Genomic DNA, 13027 nt, shown 5'->3' on the forward strand with positions numbered 1-13027 from the left:
ATACAAGTCGTTATTGGACTAATGACGATCCAGGGAGTTTTACATGAAAAAACTGTTATCCACCATATTTCCCCCCAGGCATCCTGAGTATATTTAAAACTACACAATCCATGTTATACAGACACAGTAGAACTTAATCATAGACTTGCAACTAGAGAGTCTGTCCTCTGTAGCTTGGACTACCATCAGGATATTACTGTCTGTCCCGAGAATTAAGTATCAGAAACCGTCCTCAGTAAGGTATAAAAAAAATATACAGTACCATTTTCATCCAGTAATCTGCCAGGGGACGGACACATAAACTCGAACTCCAAAGTCAGGGGTGGGCTTATTGAAAGACAATAAAACAGCACTAGTAGCCAGTTTTTTCTAAACTGAAGAATTGAAGCTGTTGGAGGTCATTTTAATAACCAGACTCACTTTCTGCTAACTACAACAAAGTATTTTTTCCCTATCTTATTGACTTAACAAGTTTAATTCCAGTTTGATTGAAGCAGCTGAATGTTTTATTGAAATGTAAAAATTATCAACATGTAACTTGTATCTGTAACATATTCTATCAATTGACATTAAATTAACATTGAAATCACAAATTAAGGACCATCCAACAACCTTTGACACAAAAATATATAACTTCCAGCTAACAATCAACACATTGGAGTCAGTGCTAAGTCCAAGTTCTATGGATCAACGGACAGATGGACGGATACATACAGATGGACAGACAGGTGGATAGATCTAGTACAGACCAACAGAAAATTAACAAATAATACCATCCATAATGCAGGTCAAAAAAAATATATATATATAAATAAAAAAGTAAATAAATAAAATATTTATCTATTTCTGTATGAAACATCTTTTCAGAATATTGAAGTAAATTTGGTCAAGGACACATGTACAATATTCTATACTTAATCTTACTGTAGAAGGAAAATGACTCTTCATAAATAGAAGCCAACAACCACAGCCCCATTACACCATACAGACTAAAGACATATTAAGAACACTTTTGACATCGACAATAAAACTACAATGTAGAAAAAACACAACAAAGAAGTGCTTTGTCGACAACAGGAACCGACACAGGCCCGCAAAATCATTCACAAATAAATCAGACTGGCTTGAAGTGAACCAGAAGTAATTCAGTCAAGAGTTCTGAATAGAAACTTATACGGGTAAAACCAACCTACACAGAAGTGTCTCAGATTTCACAGGAGAAAACAATATAACTAAACATAAAAAACAAAATGGCAGCATATATTTTTCTGAATATTTAGCTTGTCTCAACTCAACCAGATAATAAATTGGAATTTTCTGGTGACCAACATAAAAATTTTATCGTCTTTGTTATCATCTTTGAGGATTTGTAGGCATAAACACCACAGATACAGCTTACAGGTGTTGTGCATGCAAAAGAACAATAGTAACTCGAGACTTCAGTAAAAAGATCTGAAATTATTTTTGTTAAACTGATGATGAAACATAAATTTAAAAGATATAAAACAATCCTTGACTAGAATTTTACAGACATCACCTCTCAGCTTTTTCATCACTTGACACTGTATCCACAGGAAAACGTCCTATTTTTAGATGTAAATGTCAACTCGGGGTCATTCTGAATAAATCAAGCCCCTGATTATATCACGATAACAATTATCAGTGTTTCAGCGACTAATTCTATTCATTGTAAATACTTCCAGTATATTACCGTAATTCTACCAGTTAAACAACACTTTGTTATTTGTATCTTACCCTGAAGCTAACATACACACCTTTTGACCCTACAGATCATGCTAGCTACAGTGAAACTGGGTACATTCATCCCCACTCGGATGTAGAAAGGCCTCTCTCTATGTAAGCATCAGAGAGAAACTATACAATCAGCACATACAAAGAATCTGGAGGGATACCAGAAAAAGGTCAGCCCAGTACACCAGAGCCGTCTAGACAGTATTCTATGTAAACCTGATATATATTCAGTACTTAGTACCTCATCACCAAATCATATTATTACCAGTATAGCTTAGTATGTGATACAGTCCAAAGTGACAAACCACAAGTTATATATCTTCCTCAGAATATTGGTGATTTTTTGCAAGTTTTACATTTTCCATATAATCTTTAAATGAGCTGTTTCCCATTTTTAAATTCAACATTTTCTATTTTTTTTTTTTTGGCTTTTGATTTTTTTTTTTTTTTTTGCAAAAATAATTAAAGCAGGAAATATTCTAATTTTGTGACGACAGGACTACATGATACATACTATTTGGTTGTATGACTTTGTCATTTTAGAGATGATAATACCAAACTTTGAACAAACTAAAACAGAGACAAGTCAGTCATCTACATTTCTGTCATAATTAATACCAACTCACTTCCTTATTGACAAGTGTGAGCATGTCACTCACTCAACACATCCTCATAGTCATCTGCAATAACACACTACAGCAATGCACTTTTAACGAAATATGAAACAATAGAAAAAGTACCTTGTCTACAGTGTTTTAACATGTATCTAATACGAACACAGATCCCAAAATTCTGAACCAAGACTTTGTATTCATCTCTAATAGATTGGCTTTGTCTTCTTTTCTTAATTACTTCCGTTTTCTAAAAAGGATACACTTCTTGGAAAAAGTCAATGTTTGGTGGCTGTAGGATGTCAAGAGCTGATAATACCTGAAAAAACAGAAGAAAGATCATGAAACAGTTGTAAATCAGGGCTCTCAATCTGCCAGATTTGGGGCCAAATTCCCAATGCAAAATAGTATCTTTTTTTCCCAATTTAGACCCCAAGTTTTCCCAATTTTAAGGAAAACACCATTATTTTTCCCAATTCTAAGGGCCCCTGGCCCCAGTCCCAAAATGGGGTGTGAGAGCCCTGTAAATACACAATATTGTTGTTTAAAACCCAAGATATTGCTTCCTTTCTTCATTACAGGAGTTACATAGTTTATGTATGTTTTCAGACTTTGTACAGGAAGGTTAATTCCGCTAAAGACAGACAATAAAAATGGAGATTCAGGATAGTTACATATTTAATTCACAGCTTGACCTACCAATATATATTTACATGTACATTGTTACAGAGTATGATACATAAATAAATTCTGTTGTGATGTCAATTTTTCAATGCCTACATGATATTTATGCATCTGAAAATTTTTGTGACTTATTGGATCAATAACATGTCATGTTTGCAAATAAATAATGCCTGAAATTAATTGTTTCCTACTTCATATTTGTTTCTAAATTAAACAATTTTCTTCTCAAAATAACACAAACATGTCTCATGCAAACACAAAGAAGCTTTGTTCTTCCTCTGCAAGCAGATTTTCAGATTAAAAATCCCTTGTAGAACATTTCTCTACAAGGCAGTGTGTATCTTGTTTAAAGCTAACCTGATCTGAAGGATAATCTTTTCTACCTGCTTTATCATAAACTCAAGCTAACCAGACGGATTGGCATTCTACGGCTGTATAATTACTGCCAGCTCAAGCTAACCAAGCTGGGAGGCTGATATGATACAGTGGCTGTATAGCTGGCCTAGATGTTTTAGTATATGGGTGGATTTCCCCTAAAATCAATAGACAGTACACTGGAGACTTGACTAGCTCATACTGCAGCCACACAAGGTACAATACAACTCCATCTCTCATACAACCCTTTCTCACTGCAACTTATGTTTTCCCAACATTACGCTTGTAAATACTTCATTTAATGATTCAGACTTTCTCGAGGCATAATTTTACAGCAAATGAAATATTTTATTGAGCAAAACTGATGACAGGACTTCATTATTTTTTTTTAAAGACTAAATGTTTTTTTTTTATTTATAACTTTCATGCATTCAAAACTTATGAAGTTTGAAGTATATATTTGTATGGCATGTTTTTTAGAAACTTTTTTTGGATAATTCAATGTCAGAGACATTATTACAAGACAAGATACATAGATCTTAAAGCATTTTATTCTAATTCGTTCAACACAGCAACCACTTGTACATTAAAAATCCTCACACAGTCTCAAATCTAGTGTTTTTATGTCACCAGATTCACTGAACCGCGAGACAAAAAGGAACAAGCTAAAGAGAAAGTTATGTCAAAGTGAGTCAACTCAAAGTGACCTAGTTGCCAGTATTATGTGGAGGGTTGATTCACAGCACATTCCAAACATGCTTGACATTTCTGGGGTGGATCTACCCAAACCAGATACTGGCATCAAACATCCTTTAAATACCAAAGCTTCTGACCAGATGTTGCTACTCATGGTGTCTTTTCCATATCAAAATTATACATACCATGCCACTAATATTGGGCTACATAGCAATCTACACAGGAAGAATGCTTAGTCATGGAATGGAACACCCAAACATCTACAGTAGTTTACATTTTGCTTTTGAATTGCCTTTTTTTTTTAGACAATTGTTTGTTTTCATATTTTCATTCTTTTTGAGGGGAGGGATGGGGAGGAGTTACTGATCTATCAACTCAAGAGAACCTCATTTTAGCCACAACCAAAAGTAATTTGTTAGCATTGAAGGTGAATTAATTACAGCAGAATCACCTGCAAATTTTTTAGACCGATTTCACACTGCATCAGTTTGACCGTTTACTAAATACAATATTTCTAACCTTTAAATCATCAATACTTACAACACACAAATATATTTGAAGTCAAAAAAATATTTTAAATATTATTTTAAATATTATATATTAAGAAATTTTTACACATTGCTAATAGACATGAAACCGAGAATGCTTTCCTTTGAAGTGGTAAATACGTCAATGTATCACAAGTTAAACATATGGCTCAAGTTCAAGTATTCATTTTAAACCCTAGGGACTAAATATACAAAATTCTGAGTACTCGTGTACATTCTACACTCAATGGCGGAAGGTTATGCCGAGACACATCTCTGCATTATTACACAAAGTAAGTGGGAAGTGAGGAGGCTGGGATATCAAATTGACAAATATGTAGATGTATTCCAATTCATAAAAAAACAGGTGACAAAATATATCACAAAATGATCTGAAATCTGTTTGCTTTGTTTAAGCTGAAAACATAACATTTCCCCCTGTTAAAAAGAATAAAATCAAGAATATCTTCCCCAATATGAAGAAAAAATCATATAAATTATTATACAATTGCATATTACAAATGATTATTTTTTTTGAAGGAATGCACTGCTGTCAAATTCAGGTTGAAAACTATATTACATTCTTCAGCTTGTGAAGTAGTCAGAAACCAAAAACCTTCAGTTAAAAGCGAAAACTTGCAAGACTTGTGCATTGAGAGGAAAGATGGTAGTCTTCACAAATATACCTGATTTATAAATATACCTTATTAAATGAACTTTTCAGGGTCAAACTCTTTTAGCTAGGATATGACACCTGATGTAGATACAGATATGAACATGGCTGTCCCACCACAGGTGACACCTGTAATGTCAGTCATTGGTTCAGTATAAAGAATCTGGTAGGTGGGAGGGGGTTACCTGTTCACAGGATTTGCAACGGCATAGTGTTACCACAGGTAGAATTATTGATACACCCAGGGAAAGTTGCTTGGGAGGAGGTTATACCAGAGATTCAGTAAATTGGATCAAGGGCTCTGCTCTCATAAGCCAAGTTAATCATGTAATTATTTTCTCTGTCCATTTGATATTGAACATTCTGATTCTCATTCTAATCTTGTTTAGACCACTGTACACAATACCACGTATACATTGACTTTAAGATTATACTACACACTACTGAAAGACACAAGCATAGAGATTACAGCATAAGTACAGGTAAAGATAATGGACACACCCAACCCAATCTGTGGTCACACCCACCACTTCATCATATATGTGTGTGTAAACAATATGGATCATGTTTTATAACAAAGATCACATGTTGGTTCACTTGCAAATAAAATTCCCCGAAATTGCACTGTATAGTAATCGGCAAATATTTCATCTTTTGCTTTTCCAAAAAACAGAAACATCCAAGGCTGTTTTTATCTTTTTTTAATTTCCACCCAATACCATATTGATTAAGAATATCAACAATAAAACAAAAACTTTAAATCGTTTAAATTCTTGTAATCAAACACCTGCCAAAGCTTCAAAGTCAAAATTAAATAATCTTGATATAGTTCACCAAGCAGGATTTACACCAGCTGTCAGGTCAGCTTTCAATCATGACCCTAGTAACCCTTAGGATTTACCGAGTATAGCAATAATGAAGTCAGTGTCACATTCCCCTCCCCCAATAAATCTTATCACATTTGTTCTCTGAAGCTAATAAAAAATTATCAGTTTGCCGTTATCAACATCTTTTTCCACATATTTCCCCCTCGAACACTTTTCATTTCTTGTAGTACTTTTCTCCTGTCTTGATGTTATTCGGTTATAATTGAACTGTCAAAATTTCTCCAGTAAAGTAATTCAAATGTAATTCATGAAGTTTGAGTGAAAAACCATCATTTTAGCAGCAGTGTTTGAAATTCTTTCCACAGCCATCTACCACAATAGAAGTCACGTACAAGTACATCTGATATGACCTTTCCTACCTCTGTGATATGCATAAAATAAAATGCTTTTTTCAACTCCCATTGAAAATCAATCTCATGATACGGATACATAGTTGGTTGAGAAATTCAATCGAAATTCATTCTATTCATCAACTTATAAGACTACCATCAAAATGAATGAATACACAACAAAATTGATTTTTTTAAAAACTTTGATCTGATATTATTTGTGGAGAGAGTGGGTACTGCACGACATATTGCTACGAATGATGAATTATTGATGTAATACCAACTCTTATGAACAGGTCGGCACATCAGTGACAACTGCTAAGGTTACCAATGAACAGGGAAAAATCTTGATAAATATTCATTACAGATATCAAATAAAACTATTTTATATGTGCCACCATACTTTTTTTTAATGGAAGTTTATTATCAGGCCAAATAAATGAATTTTATCATGAAGGCAAATTCAACACAAAGCAGCAACCAAGTTGGCATAGCAACAAAAAAATAATGCCTTACACCAACAAAAATAGCTATTCAAAAAATATATATATTAACACATTTATCATGAAATAAGCTTCAATATCATTACTTTTGGAAATATTCAGATGTCGACTGTAAACTTAAAAGTGATTAACACACCCAGTCAACTAATTTCAGTTGGCATCAAAGATCGTAACTAATACAATGTCAAGAAAAAATATATGCACAACAGATGTTTTCTTAATGAAAGACAGACTACAAGATGCAAACAAATTTATGAAGCTTAATGGAAAAATTTATTGCTTTTTTTTTCGCTTTTTTCTTGACAATATATACTTTTTGGTAGCACTAAAGGCAAAAATTAATTGAGAGAAAAAAAGACAACTTGAGAACTTACATTGTCATGTTTGAAATGACAGAGCATTTTCAATTCTCTGTAAACCCGTTTGCAGGAGACTAGGTTCTGGAAGACACAAGGCATTTTCTTCAGGGCCACCCTCTTTCCATCTCGTGGGTCCGTTACTGACCTGCAAGGACAGAAAGAATTAATGTTACCTACTTCAAATGTTGCTTTTTTTTGTGATACTTGATTAAACAAAACTTGATACTGAAGACTCACAAGTAACTATGACATGCAATGCTATAGCTGCATTTTAAAATTTTTGCCATTTTGGTCATAAACACAGAAACAGTGTGTTACATATATACCCAGCTAGTAAGTTCAAGCAACTGTTAACAGTCTCAAAGTTCTAGAGCTTCACAGAATAATGGAAATTCAACAAATTTACTTTTGTTTAACAAATTTTGTGTACATGCTGTTAAATTCATTTCCAGGTGATATAAAATTCTGAATTGTATTGTTATCTACTGATGTATCCAGTCTATGTCAACAGGACTTAACATGTACACACAATTAAAGACTTGTACATTACAACAACTTAATTTAAATATCCTTTAATGCGCCCATCCTTAGCACTAATGTGTAAAATTATAGTACGCAATTTGTTTTATTTTCCACACCCATCCCCAACTTGAAATAAGAAGGAATAATATGTGTTGATCCCCAGGGTTGATTACAGCATAAATATGGTAGAGTGAAAGATGACTTACAGATCTCTTATGAATTCTGACATTAAAGTTAACATATTTACCTTTATCAATCTTAATATTGGAAGTCACACATAGAATGTCATTTTAAGAAATAAAAAGAAAACCAAATTTGTTCGGCCAAAAAAAAAAAAAGAAAAAAAACGAAATTGTTCTAGTATTCCTTCAAAGCAAGCACAGCACCTTTAGAACAATAGATGTTTTTAATTAAGACATTGATTTGCAGGAATAAGCGAGAATATTTTCTAATTAGCTTTAGGCTACACGTATGCATGACAAAAACCAATTTTACAGCTGGGTCAATAATGAAACAACACTACTACTGTGCAGGTATATTAATATGCACATATGTATTACTGTATGAAATACAAATCTATATTTACACATCAATGTACACAGAAAGAGTATAAATGTGTCCCTGGAAATAGCTACCAAGTCATGATTATTGGAAGAAATGTGATCTCAGTGATATTTTATGCATACTAAGTACTTCTATTTATAGCAAGAACCTCCAGGAGATGTGCTGTGTACACTAAAGAAGATAGGAGCCCAGGATTAGCCAGCAAACTCAATAACATGCTTGCTCTTCATGTGTTTCAGCCTTCACAGCAAAATTTCCATCCTGCATCTCAACCATAACCTGTTAACTTTACCAACTTATTTATTGCCTTTTCTTTTTAGATGTATATTGGGAATTATAAACGTCCATTTAAAGCTAGAGTGAGAATTTTGAACAAATAACCAAATTCCATACCTCAGAATTATGATAATCATTTATTTCTGGATTTTTTTTATTTCCACAATTACCTTGCCCTAGTAATAGCTCTCATATTATTTTTACTGATCATTGAGGCTTCACTGCAAAAATGATTTCCCTACAAAATATGTCAAATGATGTATGCTGTAACCATTTTTTTTCCTCCATTTTAATCAATTCCACATTTTCTTTTGATGAATATACCTGTCAATATTTTGTCAGGGAATTGAAAATGTTCTCATTAGTCACCTTTAAATGAAAGCTTGGGTCAAGCACCATTTTTTCAATAGTACTATGTTGATTTTGGATTGAATTTTTTTCCCCAGATACATTCTAAATTATGTCAACACATAAAATCTTGATAACAAATAACATAATGTGTTGTGTCACAAACTAAATATCATATATGTATCATGTGGAAAGACTGCCAGGAATCCCAAAAATTTTATTCATCTGCCTGCATAATTCTGTTCTGGACACACAGCATACAGAGGCCTATCAAATCATTTTGGCATGTAGATATACAGTAATACTGCAAGACATTTTCCAGCTACATGGCATTAAGATGTTTGACAGGTCTGGGATGGCAAATGTTTTCTTATTTTGGGAAGAAAATTGGTGAATTGGGAGAGTAATTTTCAGCAGCATATTGAAAATTTTGGGAATGTGGTTTAAAGATGAGATAATTTCAATTACAAACATACATTTAGCTATAATGGAAATTTCCCAATCCACAGAATTATGATATTCATTAATTTTTCAACTAAAACTCCCCAAACAAAGACATCACACATTATAGCAACTTCTTTTCTGATGTAATGCATTAACGTACTGAATTTATAAAATTTTGAAATTTTAGCCAGATCTATCACCCAGTTGCTTGTTATATGAGATAATGTGTTAAGAATGAATATTGTACACTGACTTTGATTGAGTACATGTGAACCTATCGCTTTCCAAGAAAAAAAGATTGGAGTGTGCTTATAACTATAAGGGCAGGTGTGCTAGGTACATACTGTATGTACACACTAAAGGTTCACTGATCTTCATGGTTGTTCAACTAGTGCTTCCCAAACAAAGAAATATGTTCTAACTTCACCTTTTGTTAGTTCAAAATCACATTATATATTCAATGAAGGACATTGCCTACTTTGTTGAAGATACTGATAATTTTTATATAGGCACATCAAAAACTATTCTTCTTAATGTTTTCCATGTGAACATATTTAATTCTTTATAGACAAATGAGACAGGATTTACAGAAAAGTCACAAATCTCCTTCAACAGAACTTCTGAACATGTTGAGGCAGTACAGGACTTATAACCTCTCCAATCTCCTATAACCACCTGCTGTTCACTATAACATACACTCCAGCTATTGGTACCACACCATGTTAATGTACCTGTATCACACAGAACCAAGTGCCCTTACATTTCATTACTCACCGATAAACACAGCTATTATCTACTTTAACATGGACTGGAAGATAAACTTGAAGTTTCAAGACTACCAACAAACCCAATACATCGTTTATAAGTGTAGTTCAGACATATGACATATTCTATCATCTGAGAGACTGGGCAATTCATCAAACGCTTATCACTATTCAACACTGTGAACTTAGGTCTTTTGTTGTCTGCGATAATTGGCATCAGGAAAGGGTTATTTTCTCTTTGTTCTAACTTTTTCCTCCTCCTTAGGAAGAGTTCAACAGATGGCACATTGTAAGTACATCTACAGTACTGTAGAATATTGCCCTTCATGGCCTTGACTGACAAAGCAACAAGTGCACAAAGCATATGTTTTGGAGAATATGACTGACATAGTGTTGTCCACTGAAAAAAATTAATATATTTCACAGAACTGTGAACACGAGAACATTAACCAGTGATAAAATCATATACACAATGGACACGATTACACCCAACCCTTGAGTAGTTTTAACAATGATATTCTAGAAATCATGCTTCAAATTTTCGAGTTCGAGTTGCAAAATTTAGAATACATTTGTTTTAGCACTTTCTGGGCTAGTGAGGTACACAACCTTCTATGGTACAAGATCAAGGTTCTTGTCCATGCTTCTCCAAGATTTTTCTGAAGTTAAAAAACCTCTATCTTACTCCTATAGCCTAAAAACAATCTCCTAGCTAGATAAAATATCCTGTGTTTTAAACTTGTATTGAAGTGTATAGTAAGTCGCCGACTCATCCCAGATTACATGCCCTGCCCATTCACATCAGTCAACTTAATCTCTTTGAAAACTTTAAAAGACACCCCTGGGCCATTTCTCTAATAAATAGCAGGTTGTATTTATAGCTTGCAATATTTTAATCTGGGATGAAAATATACATTTGTCTAGATGAGGAATGAAGATATTAACTTTACAAAATACTGAGGTTTGATTTTGAGACCAAGTCACCATCAATACTATACTTAAGATTGATCAAGAGACAGCATAAAATCTGTAAATAACAAGATTTATTTTAATCTTTTAATTGACATCAGCCACAATGTAACCCAGGACACCACAAAGTGTGTTGTAAACCGAAAATAGTGCATGATCCTCGAAGAAGATTCAAGCTTCAAATTCCAATTTCACATTTAAACTTGACTGATAATATCTAGTTAGAATGATATATAATAAAGGGCATATAAACAATTCTTTAGAATTCAATTACTACTTCAAAGTTTGAATAAAAAAATAAATGTACAGTAAATATAACAGTTCAATATTATTGTTTACCAAGAATCGAACAAAGACCAGGAAAAGTGACCCTAAGCGAGTCTTTTTTATGTACACAATCCCATCAAATACATTATGATGGTGTAATATTTTCTTAACAGTATTCCAATTAATTCTGGCAAGTTTTCAATTATAGCATACATAAATGTTTTGACAATACTGACAGTACCCTACGGTTCACGTTAGTGCTGTCAGAGCCTCAGGCCCCGATCAGCTGATTCAGTCCGTACGAGGACACACAAAGAAACAAAGCATACGTTTCTCGTTTTCATTGTTGTCTCAATAAATACAAAATGAAGATAAAAAATAACATATATGATAGAATATCATACATGAGTTGACTATTGTGTTACCATGGTAAGTAAAATTTTGCTTTTGTTTTCAATATAGCAACGAAAGAAAGTGAAATTTTCTCCATCATGTCTCGTCGCGACAGACGACAGGAACAAAGGCTCGCGAGTCGGTTTACTTACCAGACAACTCCAAATGCCCCGTATCCTATGGGTCTGTCCGGCTGGACATCTTGTGGAGGAACAACCTGGTAATAGGGAACCGCCACAGCAGCCGTCAGGATAGCGTGTTGGGAGTGGGGAGGTAAATTCGGAGGGGGCATTATTATGTGTCGAGCGTGTCTTTGCCCGACCACCGCCATAACCAACCCACGAAATCCAGCAAGGTGCCTGCACGAAAATCGTTTGGAATGTACTACTTAAAATCTCCACATGTCCCCTTTTGCACACACAGTACCGCTAAGGCCTCTCCATCCACATCGGAGAGTATTTTGGTAAAATTCCGTTTATATATTTGAATACATAGATGAATACTGAGAGATACAAGGCTGTCTGACTCACACGCTGCGAGTCCGACACACAAAGAAGTCACGTGACAACGCCTGAACGTTTCCCAAGATGCCAAGTCAAGGGTTAAAGGTCAAATTTGTTCTATTTTCAGAAACTGATATTTTGAAAATATCACTATGTAGCAATATTTTGTGATGTCAAATTGCAATTTCATAACTAAAAGTAATATATTTCAACAATGATTAGATATCAGATGAATAAATTATCTCAAATTTACATGTGATTCTTAAATACGACATGTTTACATAAACAAAGAAGCACATGGCTAAAGACCACGCCCCCTTTTGACAGAGAATTACCGGAAGTATTAGCATATTTGTGTATTATACACAAAGAAAGAAGGAAGTGTGTCAGGTGGGATGAACAATGAATTTGTACGTCATCTTGTAGGATTGGTTAGTCGTTCCTCGGTACAGACATATTGACTGCCTCGGTGTCAAGCAAAATAAAACGAAATCATATTGATACCACAGACTTATTCAACAGAGAAAGCAATTTGCAGCACATTTTTAGGATTAAAAAGGAAGACTTAATCTGTTATATGG

The 13027-nt window shown here is 33.9% G+C and overlaps 1 protein-coding gene across 1 annotated transcript in view; it reads right to left on the bottom strand.

Annotated features, from left to right (window-relative positions):
- LOC132555944 (serine/threonine-protein kinase NLK-like) overlaps positions 1 to 12418 on the bottom strand; it is a 30853-nt gene extending 18435 nt beyond the window's left edge. Inside the window, exons 1-3 of the mRNA XM_060220315.1 lie at positions 12096 to 12418; positions 7412 to 7541; positions 2627 to 2682 (exon numbers count right to left, since the gene is read on the bottom strand). Coding sequence (XP_060076298.1) covers positions 2627 to 2682; positions 7412 to 7541; positions 12096 to 12274 — 365 coding nt within the window. The 5' untranslated portion in view covers positions 12275 to 12418. The remainder of the gene's footprint in view (positions 1 to 2626; positions 2683 to 7411; positions 7542 to 12095) is intronic.
- Positions 12419 to 13027: the final 609 nt, after the last annotated feature.

Source organism: Ylistrum balloti, unplaced genomic scaffold (genome assembly GCF_031769215.1).
Source record: "Ylistrum balloti isolate Yb309-2 unplaced genomic scaffold, AGI_CSIRO_Ybal_v1 Utg370530, whole genome shotgun sequence".
Taxonomy (NCBI): domain Eukaryota; kingdom Metazoa; phylum Mollusca; class Bivalvia; order Pectinida; family Pectinidae; genus Ylistrum; species Ylistrum balloti.